Source organism: Impatiens glandulifera, chromosome 9 (genome assembly GCF_907164915.1).
Source record: "Impatiens glandulifera chromosome 9, dImpGla2.1, whole genome shotgun sequence".
In the NCBI taxonomy this organism is placed as follows: domain Eukaryota; kingdom Viridiplantae; phylum Streptophyta; class Magnoliopsida; order Ericales; family Balsaminaceae; genus Impatiens; species Impatiens glandulifera.
Window position 1 is genome coordinate 35,034,587 of NC_061870.1, and position 20,606 is coordinate 35,055,192.

Sequence of the window (20,606 nt, forward strand, 5' to 3'; positions counted from 1 at the left end):
GTCACTGTAGAATATTATAGTTTTTATTTAACTTGTTTTTTGTTTTATAAAATACTTGAGAACTTCGACTAGCATTAACTTATCATAATACATATTAACTTTCAGAATCAATACTAAAATATTGCACAAGAATAGAACCAAACTGCAAAAGAATAGCACAATTTTGTGTTATAAAATATATAAACAAAAAGTTGAGAATATGTTATCTGTCTTCAACTTGGGCAAAATAACTAAATAAGTCAACATTAAAAGATTCTCCATCTATTGATTGGGAGTGTATTGAGAAGCATCTTGAAATTAAGTCATATTAATTAGACAAAGCAACTACAAATAGAAGAATAAAATAAAAATGAAAGCAAAGCCCCCTTCAACATCTGCAGTTTGTGGATTGAAAATTTACCTCCCTTTCAATTTCTCATCTATCTATTAAACAACACCAAAAAAACAATGAAAAATCTTGTTCTTCTGCAACACCATAAACAGGTAGAAATGTGATCTTTGGTAAAAGAAAAATAAATTCAACTTACAGAAGAATACAAGATCTTCGAAAACCATCAGAACTTGTATAAATACATGCACCTAGTCCTGAAAAACAGAACATAAAATGTTACTCAAAACCTAAAGCAAATGTTATTGATGGGATGATTGATGATTCTTCTTCTTATCATTTTGTTTTGAGATTATTTTTTCTTTTTTCTTTTGAGAAGGCTTCTTTTTCAATCAAGGTGCTTTCAGTAGAAATCAAACATGAGACATCAGCCTCTTAGTTCAAGACTCTTACCACTTGAGTTACCTTTCTTCTTATATTATTATGAGCATCTAAATTTAAGGAAGAACCATTTTCGAAAGAGAATAGAACCTCGAGTCCCAGACACCAATGACCCGACTTGAAAAGAAAGAGATGATAATTTCTAATACCATTTAAAAATGGCCCATATACCTGTTCCATCCCCATGGATTCATCATTATTCTCCTTTTCACCAGCTTCAGTTTGCTCATCTGTCACCATTTTATCCTCTTCATCAGTTATTATTAGGTCTGAAGGAAGCTGCCCAGTCTTCAATGCCTGTTCATCACAATTAAAACTATCATACAACAAAAATTTGTTTACCAAAAGTGACATGAAGAGTGAGAATCAATAGTATAAGAACCTCTTCAAGTCTGGCTACTTCCTCAAGAGTTTGGGAATTCACAATAGCAGCCTGCATAATTATTGTCAAGAGATAATTCAAGTTAGGCAGCTTAACCTTTGCAAAAGAATATAAGAATTAACTTAAGAAAATTAATATAAAATCACTAAAGAAGAGCTATACTTTGATAGCAGTGATTTGCTCTGGTGTAGGTGCCACTTTCTTAGGTGCTTGCTGTTCTTTTGGAACCTGAGGTGCAGCTGGCACCTTGCTAGGCACAACTGTTTTCACAGATTCTTTCTTGGCTTGCTCTTCAGCTTCTTTTGATGCAAAAAGTTTATGTGCAGCATCACGTTCCTATTATCAAGAACAAGGCATACTGAAAATGCAAGATAACATAAAATGGATTCTATGAAAGCAACAAAGAACATCATTACAATGCTTATATACTACAACTAATGCAAGGGAACAATAATGCTCCTCTTATCTCTCTGGCTCCTTTTCACATCCAGTATTCCTATGATTGAAAGAGTTTTGTCACCAACTAACCAACTAAGTTCTAATTTGGCAACCAAGGGGAACATATAGATGTCATATCAGCCTATGTTATTAACAAAATGAGATGAATTTTACAGAAGACTTGCCTTTTGTTTGATTTTCTTGAAATCCAGCAACCGCAATGATTTCAACTTGTGAATGACGTAGAGGCGGTAGTTTGGCTTCTTTGTAATATTATTGTCCAGCAAAGAAAGGAATTGCAGCTTGGGAAGCGATGCAAGGGGGTCAATCTCAACCAAGTTTGTCAGCCTATTGTTTGTGAGAACCAATGTATGCAATTTTGGAAGAAATTCTGATGCAGAAAAATCAGGTTAAGAGCATGAATAAACTCATTAAGCACATGATAAATCTTCAACAATCTAACCTCCAATGCTGGGGTTGATACGGGTGATCCTGTTGTTGTTAATCAACAAAGTCCCAAGGCGATTTAAGTTAGGAAAATTTTCAATCTTAACTATCTCATTATCAGACAAATCAATGGCGTCAAACTGATCCTGCAATGACCAGTAAATGAAACAAAATCTTAAAAGCAAAAAAAAAAAGAAAAAAGAAAAGGAAGCGCAACAACAAAATGGCCTCTTTGCTTGTTAAGGAATCGGGTTTTGCAATTTAAACTGAAGGTAAAGAGAGGAGACGAATCTGATCAAACTCACCTCAGTGGCACCTAAATTCTCTATCAAAGGAATCTTGTTGCCTGCATTAGAATGAAGTGGTAAATAGCGTATATAAACAAACAGCAAATATATATAGAAAATGAGGTTAGCTACTGAAATATACACCTCGGAGATCTAATTCGCGTTCGCGAATGGCGTTGAAGAAGTGAGGGCTGTTCCATATCAGGTCCGCTGTTAACCTCACCATTCTTCTTCTTCTTCGTCTTCTTCTTCTTCGTGAGGATCCGAAAACCCTAAACCCCAATTACTGACTGGGTTGCTGTTTTGGCTGAAGTCTAAAGCTCGGCGTACAGTGCACTTGAACCTCTTAACCGCGCTAGGCTAATTACTGGAATGTCCTTGCAAAAACAAATAACTACAGAAATAGCACACGCCAACAATTTCCTTCTTTTTTTTTTTCTTTTTTTTTTTTGTGTGTAATTTGAGGTTTATAAATCTAAGCTTATCATAATAAAAATATATTAAGATTAAAAATTATTGTCTTCTTGTTTTGATTTAACCCTAAGATATCATAACATATATACTTATTTAACTGAGAAATTATATTATCAACTGGTTAAACAACTTATTTAAAGGGATGATCCATATCTCCCAAACTCTAATGATTTAAAATATATTTATACTCAATTTTCTTATCAATTAAATATTTTGTAAGACGGATTTTAAAATATGCAAATAAACATTATAAATTTTCTTTTATTTTCAAGTTTGTAAGTGTTTTTTATTTATTTTATATTATAATATGACAACTTAAATATTTTTAGTTAAAAACTTAACAAACTTATGTTATTATATGAGAATTGAACTTATTATAATGAATTAAATTCAAATATTGAATCATTCCTAATATAAGATTTCGTACAAAATAATTAATATTTACAAAATATATTGGAATACATGACTTTTATTTCAACTTAAACCGTTTTAAGTACTAAAAATCAAATTGTGACTTTTAGAAACTACTTACTATCTTTTTAGAGCTTGCCTGACCTACTTACATTGCTTGTAGACCAGCTGCAAAAATAACCCTTGTTCAACCAGACGATTTTTTATATATAATTCTCATACTCTATTTAAAAATTAGTTGACTGGTTAGAAGATTTGAGAGCTGGTTGAGGAATTTCTTAGTTTCATCTATATTTTGTCCTACAATCTTGTAAATTATATATTTTTGTTAATGATTTAATGTTGAGATAAAAGGAAAAAAGAAAAATGTAAGAGGAATCCATTTTTTGTGGCTTCGAATAGAAAGAATATAGAGATTCTCCTTCTTCAGAATATGCCTTCCCAATGGGGTTATTAAGTTTGAGTTAAGATTCTATTAAATGTATAATATAATATATATGATTCCATTCTTCAAAATCACCATCACTATGAAATAGGAATATAATTCCATGGTCATTTCTTTCTTTAATTTTGTTGTAATGTGGGCCATCGATCATCAATTAGAACATATGGTCAACACATCTCCTCCACTATTTACAACTAACAAGCATCTCAACATGTGTTTTCTCCCAATCATTGATCACTCTCTAATTATTATTATTATTAATCATTTCTAATCTATCTATTTACATTCTCTTTTTTTACCCGTAATTTCACCATTATCATTCCCTTCCACCAGCTCTTATAAACAAGCCCAAACCAAAACAAATTTAGGGTTTTTCATCTATATGTCTAACCATGCTCTCCCTAGTAGCCAAACTTAAGGTACTAACATTAGAAATAGCAGAAGAAACAGTTTCAAATCGATCTTGAACTTCTGTTTTAAAGTACTTTTTTCTTTAAACTAAAAGTTAATATAATCCCTGCAGTCATAACCCCACTTATATCTAGTGTGTTCATAGTGAGAATCGAAACTATATACATATAATAAAGTATACATAGAGAAATTTAAAAGGGATACAATTATATGAGCTTATATGAGTTAAATCAATGAAAAAGCATAGCAACTGCTAAAAAGGAAAAAAAAGGAATATAGTTCCAGATATTGCTCCCCCCAAGAATAGCATTCTCTGTCCAAGTTTCTCTCTTACATGTTCTTTTTGTAGAGTTTAACATAAATAGTTAAAAAAACAAGCTTGAATGATATTCTAACAAATTTATGTATGCATAAAAAGCAAATATTATTTAATTGAAAAGAATAAAGTATAGTGGCATCAAATGGGCAAAGACAGGATAATATCTATTCCATATAAAATAATATGTGAGGATATTAATAATTAAAACCATACTTAGTCAATTAGAGTGGATACAACCTATAAAACCCCTGAAGGAACTTCATGCAAGCATCAGATGCAAAGCAGAATGGCTGTCATCATCGCTAAACGAGCGAGCCATGGCATTGGGCATATGTTCATGCAAAGGCCATCCTAATAGCTAGCCAATACATATTTATGAAGAACAAATCAGGAATATTAATGAAGCTAAATCAAATACTGTAGCTTCAGATGCACAAAAAATATATTATTCTCCCTTGAGAGCAATTTATGGCAGCAAACTGCTAAGGAATATAAGCATGCTTTGTTGGCACTACTAAAAGACTAGTCATATTCTTCAAAAACTATCAAAGACATATCAGAATCAACTGATCTTATAAAAATCAAATTAGATGAGTGATAATGATATATTGATTGAATGAGACAGTGGAATTTGGAATAGTAAAGATGTATATAACTAACCAGGGAATCTACAAAACTGAGCCACCCTCTTAAGTCAAGGGAAGGGAGCATTCAAGTGGTCCTTTTGAAGCCATGATCTGTCCTCCTTTCACCCAATGCAAGTAAGTACAATTTACAAACCTTTTTTCCCCATTCCAAAAGGGTCCCACCAGCATCTCAGGCTGAGCAGCTATTTTTAAAACACTGTATTAACTGAATAAGTACCAAACTTATTGAAGGGGACAAAATAGAATGTGTTCCTTATTCTATTCCTTATGGGGCCTCTCTATGTCTACCATTCCTTTTTTTTGGTATATATTCAAAAACTACTAGATACCCAATTCAAAGAAGCTTATTTTTCTCAACACAGATAATATATCTAACCAAATAGTGGCATTGTCATTACCAATGCCATATATAAGTTATTAACTCCACTAAACTATGATTTTCAAAAAGTAAAGAAACAGTACCTATTTCACATCGTAAGAATATTCCAGTGGACAGAGAATATGGTTTTGAAGGTCTAAAAGGAAAAAACAAACATAGTGGATTCTCCTAATCCATTATAGAAAATCCCCATTTGGGAATAAGGTTCCTACCTTTTCCAGACAATGAATTGAACGAATAGATTTTTTTATCCTCCTATTCCTAATTCATATGCATATCTATCATCAGACAAGTGGCATTGCTACTTCCATTACTTCTACAAAATTCATAAAACTCAAATAGTAGGAAAACAAACATTTCCGTAAAATTCATACTTCAAATGTAACAGCTTATGAATTTGATATTGCGTTTGTTTAAGCTGGCAAGATACCCTTTGATGAAGATAGCTGAAAGCTCTCAAATGGAATATTAGATTGGGAAATGTGGGTCATACAATATTATATTCCTTGCTTGGCTACTACATTCCCACTGAGAAAACCACCTTTATAAGGCTCATTCTTGAGCTCGATTTGGGTCAAACAAAACATTTGGCACATAAGATTAATAGCAGCTAGCCACCCGTGTTTCTTCAAGGTGAAGACCCAAGACAGATTGGAGTTCATCAGTCAAGCAAATCATAAAACCTTAAAGTCATCATTCTTCAAAGAACATGTACCATCATCACCATGCAGATAGACATGTGTTCATCCAAGGAGGGCATGAACATGGGCACGATGGTGTAAGAGAATCAGGACTTGTCCTGTCAACAGATGCAAAACCGAGGTTAAAATGGACACCGCATCTCCATGAACGGTTCATAGAAGCAGTCAATCAGCTTGGAGGAGCCGAAAGTAAGTCCATACAACCAAATAAATTCAAGAACTTCTGGAATAATAAAATAAAATCTTAGTGTGAGTAATTTTATATTTTCTTCTCGGGCAGAGGCTACTCCAAAAACAGTTTTGAAACTCATGGGAATCCCAGGACTGACATTGTACCACTTAAAAAGCCATCTTCAGGTAAAGCTGTTTCTACATTTCTAGTTAGTTGCTCCAGAAAGTAACTCTTGATCCTTTTTTGCAGAAGTACAGGCTTAGTAAAAATCTTCCTGGACAGGCAATTAACAAAGTTGGTAAGATGAATTTTCAGTTCCACACCAAGAAAACATACATGTATTTTATTGGAAGCTAAAAATTGCAATAAATTGCAGTTTCAGTAGAGAGGATGGAAGTATCAGAGGCAAATGAAACTCATATGAGCAATCCAAGTATGGGAACACAAACAAACAAGTAAGGAACCAATCAAATCGACCTTTTAAACACTTATTCTATCGATCAAGCTTAGTATTAAAAGAATGTCTTTACTCAGAAATTTACAGATAAACGAAGCAATACAAATGCAAATTGAAGTACAGAGAAACCTTCATGAACAAATAGAGGTTAGAAATTAAGTAGTAGCTCTTTATAAGCATCTCTTCAGTTTAGACAAAATCCCATATGCTGATCACTAGTTATTCCTGGCTTAAAAAGGTACAGAGACATTTGCAGCTAAGAATAGAGGCTCAAGGGAAGTACCTTCAAGCAGTTCTAGAGAAAGCTCAAGAGACTCTTGGAAAACAAAACCTGGGAACAATTGATCTAGAGGTTGCAAAAGCTCAAATCTCTGAACTAGCCTTAAAGGTTTCCCCTCATTGCCTGAATACATCTTTTCCAGTAATGAAGGATTTATCGCGTTTAAGCCACCAGCAATCTGACGTAACTCAACCCACGGTTTGTTCCGTGGACAGCTGCTTGACTTCTTGCGATGCCTCAATTTATGATCTACCTAGGTTAAGACAGTGTGAGTTTAAAGAGGACAGAAAGATCTTTACCTCGAGAAATAAGGACATTGAAACAATAGATACCTCAATGGGAGTTGGACTGCAATCTGGGAAAGGAAATAGCAAAATATCAGATGGAACAAATTACCTTCAGCTAGTGGACGAGAAGACGCTACAGTTCGAAATGCCTTATTTGAAACCGACGCTGGACCTAAATTCCCTACAAGAAAACGAGAATCCTTCAAACTACAAGCAACTAGATCTCAATGGTTTAAGCTGGGGATGAGTGGTACGTAACTACGTACATCGATCGTCGGAGGATTTCTTAGCCAAAATCCGAGCGGCGTCAGTGATAAACAGATCATCGTAATCTGAATCTGAATCAGCAACAATTTCTATGTACTGTCTGTATATTTGTGTTAAATTGCTGCTTTTCAACAAAAGATGACATTCTTCAGTTCTCCTGATTCCTTAGACAGGCTGCTGAAAAGCTTAATCATAAAGTTTACTCTTCTTCTATCATCATACAATTGAACTTCTTTACATCGAATTAAAGATTTCAAACGAAAATCCAGGATTCAAAAGAAGATGATTTTTTTTCTAAGCATATTCTACAATATTATACATATATTAACAGGCCGATTGAATTCTCATCACCAATTCAGTATGAACATGCATGAAGAAACAGCAAAATAAAATGAGTTGAACAAAGAGTCACTACAACCCTTGAACTTTGGAGTTGTATTTAAAATGGTCATATCTTCTAAAATTTATTTAGTAAAACATTGATTTTATTTTTTAAAATTTTTAAAAAAATCTTATTTATCGTATTATTTTTCTATTCACTAAAATACCAAAATATCTTTTATTTAATATGTTTTATTATTTTTTTTCAATCTCATCTATTCAAATAACAGAATGATCATTAAATTTTATAAAATTAAATCAAATAAAGACTCTACCCAAAATCAAAATAAAAGTCATCATCAAACAATATTTTAATTACTTGATAACATTTGACTAATAATATGTTATTTTCTGAATTTTTTTAATTACACAATTTAACCATTAAACTACACTACACACTTACAATATTGAACATGAGTATGTCATAGTAGTTGTACTTAATTAAAAAATAAATTACTTAATTCAAGAGTTTAAAAAGTTTGACTAATTAACTCTTTTAAAGGCATCAAATCTAAATTTTAACTATTAAACAAAGTATAATAAAAAAATCCCAAAAATACAAATATGGTGAATTTAGTTACATTGAAAAATTAAAATTATAATGGATACTATTTCTAGTTGATTTTCAAGAATATATCTAATTAATTTAACATTTATAAGTTATTGAATTTGACCTAGATTTACTCCAAATTGGCTAAAAAACATATTTCAAGTTATGTTAATAGAATATGAAAAACACTAAATCATCAGCTAATAACGAAGGGAAAATAAATATAACATACCTCATAATCTAATACTTCTTATAACCATGGGCTGCATTAAAGACTACTAGGAACCACCATAAACAAGAAAAATGAAACATTGCAAGCATGAGACAAGCATAACAATATGCAATCTAATTAAGCCAGCATTGGATTAACTATGTTTGGAACAGAGCATAATAGGAACATATTGCACCCACAAATGAAAACAAACATGACAATTAAATAAAAGGCAAACAATCTAAAAGGTGTTCTTATAAATAGTGCACATCAGAAAATTTGACAAACACAGAATTCTCAGAAATCTAGAAAAACTTATAGAAATCCAACATAGGCAAAAGTAGACAACATCATTCCACACTCATTTAGTGAGCCTTGAGGTATTCTTGAACAATGGTCAAACCAGCACTTTCCTCACCATAATCCTGCAAATCGAAAACAAGAACCCATTAAGTCATATAACATTTGAGAATTCAAAAAAACAATGGATTCTCCAAAAGCATACCTTAATGACAGCACAAGAGCAACCGACAACTTTCCTTGCCTTTCCCTCGGAATCAATCTTGCACAAACCAACCCACTCACCAAGGGTTTTAGCACTTGCAACGGTGATCAAGTTAACATTGTGGTCAGCACAAAGAGCTTTCACAAGCTTGATATAATCAGGCTGATTGCAGTCTTCAGCTAGAACACAGAGCTGAGCATGATGCTTCTCAATCACCTTTGCACCCTCATGAAGACCACGAGAAAGACCACCATGTGCAAGTGATTTTCTTAGCACAAGCTGCAAGGCTGTCATGATGTCCATGGGCTCACCAAGAGCTGGGGCAGGTGCCTCAACAACAACAGCAGCAGGAGCATCCTCACTATAAACAAAAGAAAGAAAAGGCAAAAATTGAGAATTTTAAATGAAACTGAATCTAACATCTCTAATAAAACATGCAAGTGTCTGTCTAAACACTTAAAGTAACATACCCCGACATTCTGGTATCTGTAGTTTTCCTTTACTTCTGAATGTACCTAAGGAGAGAAGGTTGCAAACAACACTTAGTTAAAACGAGGAATGATTGTCAAAGAACAGTGCAAGTACATGTAAGGGTAGTCACTGAATTGATAATAAACAAATTCTCTCAGCATTAAGCATGTCTAAAGAAGATGAAAGTTGTAGATGATATGAAATAACCAAATAAATTGCAAGGAATCAAGATCACAAAATAACAATACCTACTGAACATGAACATGAACTTGATACAGAAACACTGATCTAATATCACACAACAAAAGCAGAGCTTATGATCACAGCCAACGGTAGAAACTAAGTAATATCGATTCAATACGCATAAATATAACGCACTAAAACGTGTGGACGGGAATTCTAGCATCGTCAAATTGTCGATTGAAAAGAAACTAAATCGTATAAGATGAAGAACGCATTGCCCCTATCGGACAAAGGTGATCATCATCGACTATTCAGCGCAATTATAAGTCACTACATACAACCATTCGCTACTTAGAACAAAACTGATTGGATTCAATTGCATATTTCTACCGCTAAACGAAAAAATACAAACGTTGTATAAAGAATGGAAAAGAACAGCATGAGCAAGAAATATATTAAAGAAGATAAACAGAGAATTGAAAAACCTTGGATGAAGAACTTCTCTCAGCCTCCTTGCAACTTAGCTCCAACGACGCAATAGAGTTAAATCAGCCTTTGTAGCTATATATATATAGTCCCCCCAAACCCTAGATTGTTAATGCCCAAAATGCCATTATTTAGGCGACTACTCCTATTTCTTTACGGGTCCACGGTCCGTCTTGGTTATTTCTAACTGGGCCTCATCGCTAGCCCAATGTGATCGGGTCTAGCCCAACGTTAACAAATTAATTTGTCATTTTAAATATTATTAAATTTTAAATAGATATTACTTTAAATTTTAAGAAATTAAAAAAAAAAAAATATATATATATATGAATTTAATTAATTTCTATTAAATTAGTTTTTTTTATTAAATATTAATCAAAATATATTAATATTACTAAAAAAGACATATAATTTAATAAAAAATAAAAAACTTATATACATTAAAGTCCTACATTTTATATATATAATAATTATAAGTTACCATCTCTCTGATATATTAAAATATATATATAAAAAAACAAAATAATAATAAGAACTGGTTCTTGATTAATCAAAAATATATAATTATTAATTTAAAGAAGTATGAAAACATGTAAACATTTGAATTATATAAAATAAATATTTAAAATTTTATTAAAATAATTATATATTAAACAAAAATAAATAAATTAAAAGATCCATGACTCCTAGGGCTAGTCCCAAATTAGTTTAGATCTTTTTTTAAGGATTTTATTTAAAAAAAAAAAATATTTAATATAAAATGTAGGTTATTTAAGTTTTTAATTTGTTTTTTTTAAAGTTCATGTAAAATTTTTATTTATTAAATTAATACTCTTTTGTATTTAAAATTTAATTTTTTAAAAAATAAAAAATAAAAATATTTTAGTATTTTAATTTATGAAATAAAGATATGATAGTTATAATAGTAGTGATGCAATCATGCAATATATAAAAAAAAATTATACAAATCTAAATGAAATATCAAAAAATCAACATCAAACCAGCTCTTAGATTTGGAACTTATTTAATTTTTATTTTATCATAATGGACAATATTATGTATTTTTAATGTTAAAAATTAAAGCTGGATAGTAACATTGAACTTAGGCTAAAATAGAAATATTTGATGGCAAAGAAAAAGATAAATCTTTCTTGTTTTCTCATAAAAAAAAAGGAATAAAATGAAAGTGATGTTTCTTGCTGGAAAATTATTGGAGAAGAGGTATTACAAATTACAGATACCTCTTTCTCTCTCTCTCTCCCTTTCTCTTCTCTCCTTTTCTCATTCTTCTCTTCATCTTCAAGGTAGTTGATACATCATATCCCTAATTTGACCTATCGGTGTGGCCGCCATTATTATCCATCACCATCAAGCCCTGTCTCTCATCGCCTCTTTCAATAATCTCTAACGCACCGTCCGGATTTTGTTATTGCTTGTAAGTTCGATCCTTCGTCTTTTGATTCCATTATATAGATTCATTTTCTGATCTCGTTAATTGTCAGGTCTGGCTCAACGAGGCGCTAGTATTATATTATTGATGTTGTGTTCGATTCATACGCGGCCTTCAGATATTCGATAGATCTGATTCTATTTCGTGATCGGAGGAGGAGGAGGGAATGTCGCTTTTGCAGAAAAGCGATTCAATCCAGATTCGAGATGTTTGGAGCGACAATCTGGAGGAGGAATTCGCCTTGATTCGCGTAACCGTCGACGATTATCCATACATCGCAATGGATACAGAGTTTCCTGGAATCGTACTTCGTCCTGTAGGAAATTTCAAGAATATAAACGATTACCATTACCAAACGTTAAAAGAAAACGTAGATCTATTGAAATTGATTCAATTAGGGTTAACACTTTCCGACGAAGAAGGAAACCTACCTACATGCGGCACGGAGAAGCACTGCGTTTGGCAGTTCAACTTCTGCGAATTCAACGTGAACGAAGACGTTTACGCCAACGATTCAATCGAGCTGTTGAGAGAGAGCGGGATCGAGTTCGCGAAGAACAGAGAAGAAGGGGTCGACGCGTTCCGGTTCGGTGAGTTGATGATGTCATCCGGTCTAGTACTGAATGAGAACGTAAACTGGGTAACTTTTCACAGCGCTTACGATTTTGGATATTTGCTTAAAGTGTTGACATGTTCGAATCTGCCGGAAACGCAGAGTGGGTTCTTCTTATGGATGAATATGTATTTTCCGGTGGTTTATGATATAAAGCATTTGATGAAGTTCTGTAATAGTCTTCATGGAGGATTGAACAAATTGGCGGAATTGTTGGAGGTAGAGAGAGTGGGGATTTCTCATCAAGCTGGTTCAGATAGTTTGCTCACGGCTTGTACATTCAGGAAGTTGAAAGATCATTTCTTTAGCTGTTCACTTGACAAATATGCAGGTGTCTTGTATGGATTAGGTCTTGAGAATTGAATTTTTATCATTCATGTTTCTCTTCAAATTACTTAAACTCTACTTGTGCCTCTTCTTCTTATATATGTAACAAACTGCAATCAAGGAATAATATGCATCCATATTGTTAATTTTTTATTTTTAAGATGGAACAACTTAGCTTCTTTTTTTTTTATTTCGATCACCAAATTATTTGTTCAATCTTATTATTAGTTAATTGTCTAGTTGTTAAAGATAAAAATAAAGTTTTAAGGAGTTGAGGGTAGGGCTACAAAATTAATAAATATATAGAGAAATGAATAATGATAGAGCCAAATGTAATATGCCCCTACCTAATTTAACTCATATTTCATTCTTTAAATATATATTAGTTAGAGTGGCAGGTTTAGGGTTGGCCTCTAAATCGACCTGTTTATTTGTAATTGACTCGAATTTAGTTCGTTTGACCTGTTTTACTTAACTCATCTCGAACAAAATATGATGTAATTAATTCACATTTCTATTTCCAATTAAAATGACATTAACACAAAATAAAAATGAAACTAAATTATAATTCACTTAATAAAAAAAATTAAAAAAAAAATAGTTAGTGAATATAAAAAAATAACATAAAACTCAACCAACAAATAAAATTACCAAATTTATAAATAGGTTATCAGTTCTTTGGATCATTTAAGTAGGCCGACCTAGTTTTAACCTGTTTATTAAATAGTTTAAACCGGTCGACCTAAAAAACAAAATACATAACAAAAACCTAACCTGAGTCCAAAATTGTCGGTTCTAATATTAGTAATCAATTAATATATTTTTCTCTTGATTATATTAATTATATATATATATATATACTTATATATACTTTAAGAGTAATCATCTAGACACTAAAATAGTTATTAGAAATTGCTAACTAAAATAAATTATATATATATATATTTATTTATTGAAGAGTAATCATCTTGATACTAAAATGTGATTAAAAATTGCTAACTAAAAATAAGATTCAAAAGGTTTCTCTCTCTTTTTACCTATTATAAATATATTTTTGTCAATTAATTAATTAATTTATATTATATATTTAATAAAAAAGTTATATATATATATAAAAATAACAAACTTAGTATAATAATAATAAATTTATATATGTTACATATATATAATTTTAAAAACATATTAATAAATTGATAATTTTTAATAAAATTTTAAAAAGTTATTTATAATAATTTTAAAAAAATGATAGGGCATAAAAAATTTGCGGTCAAAATTTTATTAATAAAAAAAATAAAATTTTCTTTTTGCATGGCCTATAATTCTTTGGGCTGACTCTGAAATGAGCCAATCCAATTTCAAGTTATCTAGAGCTCAAACTTGTTATTAGCTCGACTATAAATCTAAAGAGTTTATAAATTTGAGCTCGAGACTCGACTATTTACTTACAAGGCTCAACTCGAAAGCTTAAACTGAAATTAAATTTTCACTCATTTCAGTATATTAGCTAACTAGAGCTTGAACGAATTTATAAATTTATTTATTTATAAGCTTATTCAAAAGTTTCACCTAAACTTAAATTTTTAAGTTTAAATTAAAATTTATTTTCAACATGCAAATATCAATTGCATAATTATTCAACATTTAAAGATTGTATTTTGAAATAAAATATGAACCTAATAACTATTCAAAATTCAAAAAACATGTTAGCTAAAATAGTTCATCTTTATTGCTATATAAGAAAAAATAATAACCTAGGTGAAAATGAATTCTAATTTAGTTAGTATGAAATTACTTTAAATAATTTTTTAAGGGGAATAAATGAGAGATAATATTAAAATAATGTAACAAATATTATGAATAAATGAGAGAAATAGTGAAAAATAATAATGAATTATGACATATATTAAAGAATTAAGATTTTTTATTTTTTTTTATATTTAATATTTTAAGTTTCAATATTAAAATAAAAAATATTATATATGAGCTTGACATGGTCAAATTCAAGCTTTGTCACTTGTAGCCCTCAACTACAATTAATTTATGCATATTTGGTTTATTTGGGTAGGAATAGCCTAAATTAAATTACTTCTTAAAATGTTAAATATAAGATATAGGATTTGATCAAATAGCATAATGAAAATATATTAACTTTGTGCATATATCAATTTGAAATTGTAGGTTTTATATTTAATTAACATTTATTTAGTTGAATATTATTTTTTTATTATTAGAATTAATTTGGTTTTAAATATAATATATATATATATATATATTTTTTAATATTTTATTATTATTATTATTCATGAATGGTTGTTAAATGTTATATTAATTTGTTAATATTTTAGTCGTTTTTTATTTATTTTAATTATTATTTAACTATTGAACTATTTATTTAGTTAAAAATTATTTTTTCAAAAAATTATTATTTATAGATTGATTTTGAAAGTTTTTGCTTAATAAAAAAATTGCTTGAAATTTTTATTGTTTTGGTTTTTTTAGTTGATTAATTATTTTAAAGTTACTTTATAGATATATAAAATATGAATAATTATATATATATATATATATATATATATATTTTGAAATATCTAATTTTTTTATTAAGCACTAGGTCAAATATTTGATACATTCAACTTTAATATGGCTATATTTAAATTAAATAATGATTTATTCACATTTCATTTATAAGCTATATATGTGTCACCCTTGTCTCAATCATCTTATATATTTTTTATTTATTAGAAAAATGTATAATATTTATTATTATTTAGTTAAATATTATAAATTTCCTAAATTTTAATTTTATAATTTTCCATTTAATTATGTTACATATTATTTATTATTTTTTAAGCATAATTTTGTTCTGAATAATTTTTTTAAATACTGAAACTTCATTATATCCTTATTATAACTAAGATTTTTTTTATCATATAAAAAAATAACTTTGTTTTTGGAGAATTAAAGATAACAATGACTTTATTTATAAAATATTAATGAATGTAACTTAATTTAAATTTTTTTCAAATAAATATATATTTTTATTTATTATAATTCAATTACATATTTTATATCAAATTAAAAAAAACTCAGTTTTACTTGATCAATTTTCAATAATTTTGATATGAATGTTTTAAATAAAGTAAATATATTAAAAATGAGATTTTATAAAAATAAAAATGGAAACGGACCAATGAAAGCGTGTATGACCGGGTCTTTATGAATTGGAACCAATAGACCCCAACTTTTTAGCAAATAACAATAAAAAAAAAAAATTACTCCCGCTTGCGCGCTCCTACGTCCGTACTAATTTTTTTTTGGCGAAGTATTACAGAGTGAGAGTTGGTTAGAAAGGAATGGCCATCCGCGTTCGATAGTAGCTCTCAGCCTCAGACACCTGTAGAGAGATGATTCAATAATACTTTCTATATATATTCAGACGATCATTTCAGTTAATTCACACTGTACCATGCATTCATAAGGACGAACACGAAGATCATACAGTTTTACACACAGACAGTGAATCAGTGAATCGAGACAACAATTGTATACAAAATGGCGGATAAGAGTTCATCATTGGAAGGGATTAAGAATGAGAGCGTTGATCTTGTAAGGACATTCTCATCTCAAATCATCTTTTTTCCATTTCGATCCATCTTCATTAATACTTACTTACTCGTTAGGAATGTTAATAATAATAATGATCGCATCACTTATTCACTTGCACACAGGAACGGATACCAGTGGAGGAAGTGTTTGAGCAGTTGAAATGTACGAGAGCAGGGTTAACAACTGAAGAAGGGGAGCAGAGGATTCAGATCTTTGGCCCAAACAAGCTTGAGGAGAAGAAGGTCAAACAGCTCTCCACAAATTTAATTATTGTTATCATATATTGATAGATCGTCATTTAGATAGATGCATGGGGATTCTGATTTGCTTTAGGCATTTTGTTAACAGGAAAGTAAGCTATTGAAGTTTTTGGGTTTCATGTGGAATCCATTATCATGGGTTATGGAGATTGCTGCAATCATGGCTATTGCTTTAGCCAATGGAGGGGTATTCCGTAATCCTTATCCTTGATCTCTTTGATCTAAAGAAAAAAAATGACACCTAAAAGCTTTTTTAAATATAAACGCAGGGGAAGCCACCGGATTGGCAAGATTTTGTTGGTATTGTGGTGTTGCTTGTTATCAATTCAACCATAAGTTTTATTGAAGAAAACAATGCTGGTAATGCTGCAGCAGCATTAATGGCCACACTTGCTCCTCAAGCAAAGGTACACAAAAATGGAGGAGCTTCTATGAAATTAAATTGAATAGAATGAATGATACACTGTACTGTATGTTTATTGTGTTGAATGATTGATTGATTTGTAAGGTCTTGAGAGATGGAAAGTGGGGTGAGCAGGAGGCATGTATCCTGGTGCCTGGTGATGTCATCAGTGTCAAGCTAGGTGATATTATGCCAGCTGATGCTCGTCTCTTAGAAGGAGATCCTCTTAAGATTGATCAATCTGCCCTCACCGGTGAATCCTTGCCAGTAACAAAGAATCCGGGTGATGAAGTATATTCAGGTTCCACCTGTAAACAAGGGGAGATTGAGGCTGTTGTCATTGCCACTGGAGTGCATACCTTCTTTGGAAAAGCAGCTCATCTTGTTGACAGTACCAATCAAGTAGGACATTTCCAAAAGGTGTTGACAGCAATTGGAAACTTCTGCATATGCACCATTGCTATTGGGATCTTGGTAGAGATCGTGGTGATGTACCCGATACAGCATCGCAAGTACAGGGACGGAATTGACAACCTGTTGGTTCTTCTCATCGGAGGAATTCCAATTGCAATGCCAACTGTTTTGTCCGTGACAATGGCAATAGGATCCCATCGCTTAGCTCAACAAGGCGCTATTACAAAGAGGATGACTGCCATTGAGGAGATGGCTGGAATGGATGTCCTCTGCAGTGACAAGACCGGGACTCTGACCTTGAACAAGCTTACAGTCGACAAGAGTCTTGTCGAGGTATAACATTTAATTGATTTGCTCAAATTATAAAAAACAAAATTAATCTATGGATGTATATATTGGTTCATTTTACATAGGTGTTTGTTAAAGATATGGACAAGGATATGGTTGTTCTTCTTGCCGCAAGAGCTTCTAGGGTAGAAAATCAAGATGCTATCGATGCATGTATTGTTGGAGTGCTGGCAGATCCTAAAGAGGTAATAATCATGAAGAGAATCCAGGATTTTGTCAATAAAATCTACATTTTAAAATGTTTTTTAATTTTATTTTGTAGGCTAGAGCTGGAATCACCGAGGTACACTTCTTTCCCTTTAATCCAGTTCAAAAACGAACAACCATAACATATATCGATGCTGCTGGGTTCTGGCATAGAGTAAGCAAAGGAGCACCTGAACAGGTACAAAGCATATTCTACAAAAAAAAAATATATTGTTATTATAATTAAGATATTGGTAATAGCTGACTACAAGTACTCTAAACCAGATTATTGAGCTCTGCAATCTCAAGGATGATGTGAGGAAGAAAGCTTTTGATATCATTGATAAGTTTGCTGAACGTGGTCTACGAGCTCTTGGAGTTTGTCAACAAGTAAAAATCAAAACAAAAAACAAATTCTTGTGTTTGTTATCTCATTTGGTTAAATGTTAATTCTCAATATCTTAATCCAATCCAGACTGTACCAGAGAAGAATAAAGAGAGTGCAGGAAATCCATGGGTGTTTGTGGGTATAATGCCTCTGTTTGATCCACCAAGGCATGATAGTGCAGAGACCATCAGACGTGCCTTGAACCTTGGAGTGAATGTGAAAATGATTACTGGTGATCAGCTAGCCATTGGCAAGGAAACTGGTCGCAGGCTTGGCATGGGGACTAACATGTACCCTTCTTCTTCCCTCCTTGGCCAGCACAAGGATGAAAGTATTGCCAATCTCCCTATTGAAGAGCTAATTGAGAAAGCTGATGGCTTTGCTGGTGTCTTCCCTGGTATGTGCTCTAATTTCATCATCGAAGGTTGAAATTGAACAGAACTAGCATCAATTCATTGTCTCGTGTTTCATTGTTCTTGTTGTTGTTGGGCAGAGCACAAATATGAGATCGTGAAGAAACTTCAAGAAAGGAAACATATATGTGGAATGACTGGAGATGGTGTAAACGATGCTCCTGCCTTGAAGAAAGCAGATATCGGTATTGCAGTTGCTGATGCAACAGATGCAGCAAGAAGTGCTTCTGATATTGTCCTGACCGAGCCAGGACTGAGCGTCATTATAAGCGCTGTCTTGACCAGCAGAGCTATTTTCCAGAGAATGAAGAACTACACAATTTACGCCGTCTCGTTAACCATTAGAATAGTATTGGGTTTCATGCTCATCGCTCTGATATGGAAATTCGACTTTTCGCCTTTCATGGTTCTAGTTATCGCCATCCTCAACGATGGAACCATCATGACCATTTCAAAAGACAAGGTGAAACCATCTCCCATGCCTGATTCGTGGAAGCTCAAGGAAATTTTCGCCACTGGCATTGTTCTCGGCACTTATCTAGCCGTGATGACTGTCATTTTCTTCTGGGCTACTGTTCAATCAGATTTCTTCTCCGTAAGTTACTTTTTTTCTTTTCTAACTACTACATACATAATGCATATTGATTCTATATATTTACTTTGCAGGAAAAATTTGGTGTTAGATCAATTAGGAATAACAAGGACGAGCTTACATCAGCTCTATATCTTCAAGTCAGCATTGTTAGCCAGGCTCTTATCTTCGTCACTCGATCTAGAAGCTGGTCCTTTGTTGAACGTCCCGGTTTTCTACTTGTCATTGCATTTATATTAGCACAGCTGGTCAGTTTAAACACTATAGTATATATATAATGTAAACTCCGCAAATTATTATTATTAACATGGGATAACATTTTTTATTTGAAAGGTGGCTACTTTCATTGCGGTGTACGCTAACTGGGAATTCGCCCACATTCATGGCATTGGTTGGGGATGGGCTGGAGTAATATGGCTTTATAGTGTAGTATTTTACTTTCCTCTGGATGTGTTTAAGTTTCTTATTCGATATGCATTGAGTGGCAAAGCATGGGATAATCTACTCCAGAGAAAGGTACAAACAAACTAACTTGTCTTCTACTACATAAAAAATAAGTCAAAGTTTAGGTTTGGTTTGGTTTATAATTGAATTGATTGGTAATTAATTGAGTTGGGACTGTTAAACTATTTAGACTGCATTCACAACAAAGAAAGATTATGGTCGGGGAGAAAGGGAAGCACAATGGGTTCAGGCTCAACGAACATTGCACGGGCTTCAGCCTCCTCCACAGGCGAATAATGAGCTCTTCAATGATAACAATGGTTACCGTGAGTTGTCTGAAATCGCTGAACAGGCTAAACGACGTGCTGAGGTTGCAAGGTAACTAATTTAACTAACTAACTAACTAACAACCTTAATAATTAAGAATGAAATCGACACTGTAATTAATGTTCTGTTAATTAATATGTTTGTTAGGCTTCGTGAACTCCACACATTGAAAGGGCATGTGGAGTCTGTAGTGAAGCTAAAGGGTCTTGACATTGATACTATTAATCAACACTACACGGTGTAATCGAAGAAGCTGAGTTTGAAGCATATATAACTTCCAGAAGTTGGCAGAGAAGAAGAGAAGATAAATAGAAAGAGGAATGAACTTCTTTTTGTTTCTTGGTTTTGTTATGGTTGTTAATAAAATGACCGACAGATTGATTTGATGATGATCATAGGACTGAGAGAATAATCCAACTATCTGAGATTGGTCTGACAGACAGACATACAATCCGGTTGGGATTGAGTTGAGATG

The 20,606-nt window shown here is 31.9% G+C and overlaps 5 protein-coding genes across 6 annotated transcripts; 3 read left to right on the forward strand and 2 right to left on the reverse strand.

Moving 5' to 3' along the window:
* Positions 1-191: 191 nt before the first annotated feature.
* LOC124914545 (U2 small nuclear ribonucleoprotein A'-like) lies at positions 192-2,642 on the reverse strand. Of its 2 annotated transcripts, XR_007096818.1 has the most exons (9): positions 2,468-2,642; positions 2,342-2,382; positions 2,053-2,182; positions 1,775-1,980; positions 1,314-1,487; positions 1,152-1,202; positions 941-1,066; positions 528-585; positions 192-423 (listed from the first exon to the last, which is right to left on the reverse strand). XR_007096818.1 is itself a non-coding variant. In XM_047455121.1 (8 exons), the coding sequence occupies exons 1-8, from the start codon at positions 2,547-2,549 to the stop codon at positions 580-582; spliced, it is 816 nt and encodes a 271-aa protein (XP_047311077.1). In that variant the 5' UTR covers positions 2,550-2,642; the 3' UTR covers positions 330-579. The 2 variants fall into 2 exon arrangements, 1 of the variants encoding a protein (XP_047311077.1); XM_047455121.1 differs by having other exon boundaries at positions 330-585.
* Positions 2,643-5,795: 3,153 nt separating this feature from the next.
* Positions 5,796-7,782, forward strand: LOC124914514 (myb-related protein 1-like). The gene is made up of 6 exons (XM_047455086.1): positions 5,796-6,299; positions 6,391-6,467; positions 6,532-6,580; positions 6,659-6,737; positions 6,817-6,886; positions 6,978-7,782. Exons 1-6 carry the CDS (start codon positions 6,119-6,121, stop codon positions 7,551-7,553), a joined length of 1,032 nt encoding a protein of 343 aa, XP_047311042.1. The 5' UTR covers positions 5,796-6,118; the 3' UTR covers positions 7,554-7,782.
* Positions 7,783-8,920: 1,138 nt separating this feature from the next.
* On the reverse strand, positions 8,921-10,474 carry LOC124916698 (40S ribosomal protein S12-like). Its single transcript, XM_047457451.1, has 4 exons — positions 10,360-10,474; positions 9,691-9,735; positions 9,221-9,581; positions 8,921-9,140 (listed from the first exon to the last, which is right to left on the reverse strand). Exons 2-4 carry the CDS (start codon positions 9,696-9,698, stop codon positions 9,081-9,083), a joined length of 429 nt encoding a protein of 142 aa, XP_047313407.1. The 5' UTR covers positions 9,699-9,735; positions 10,360-10,474; the 3' UTR covers positions 8,921-9,080.
* Positions 10,475-11,573: 1,099 nt separating this feature from the next.
* LOC124915172 (probable CCR4-associated factor 1 homolog 7) lies at positions 11,574-12,920 on the forward strand. The gene is made up of 2 exons (XM_047455838.1): positions 11,574-11,795; positions 11,863-12,920. Exon 2 carries the CDS (start codon positions 11,977-11,979, stop codon positions 12,784-12,786), a length of 810 nt encoding a protein of 269 aa, XP_047311794.1. The 5' UTR covers positions 11,574-11,795; positions 11,863-11,976; the 3' UTR covers positions 12,787-12,920.
* Positions 12,921-16,302: 3,382 nt separating this feature from the next.
* Positions 16,303-20,542, forward strand: LOC124913821 (plasma membrane ATPase-like). The gene is made up of 14 exons (XM_047454240.1): positions 16,303-16,356; positions 16,479-16,598; positions 16,705-16,803; positions 16,886-17,023; positions 17,125-17,766; positions 17,847-17,966; positions 18,044-18,166; positions 18,253-18,357; positions 18,443-18,752; positions 18,849-19,363; positions 19,435-19,608; positions 19,694-19,876; positions 19,995-20,182; positions 20,279-20,542. Exons 1-14 carry the CDS (start codon positions 16,303-16,305, stop codon positions 20,373-20,375), a joined length of 2,868 nt encoding a protein of 955 aa, XP_047310196.1. The 3' UTR covers positions 20,376-20,542.
* Positions 20,543-20,606: the final 64 nt, after the last annotated feature.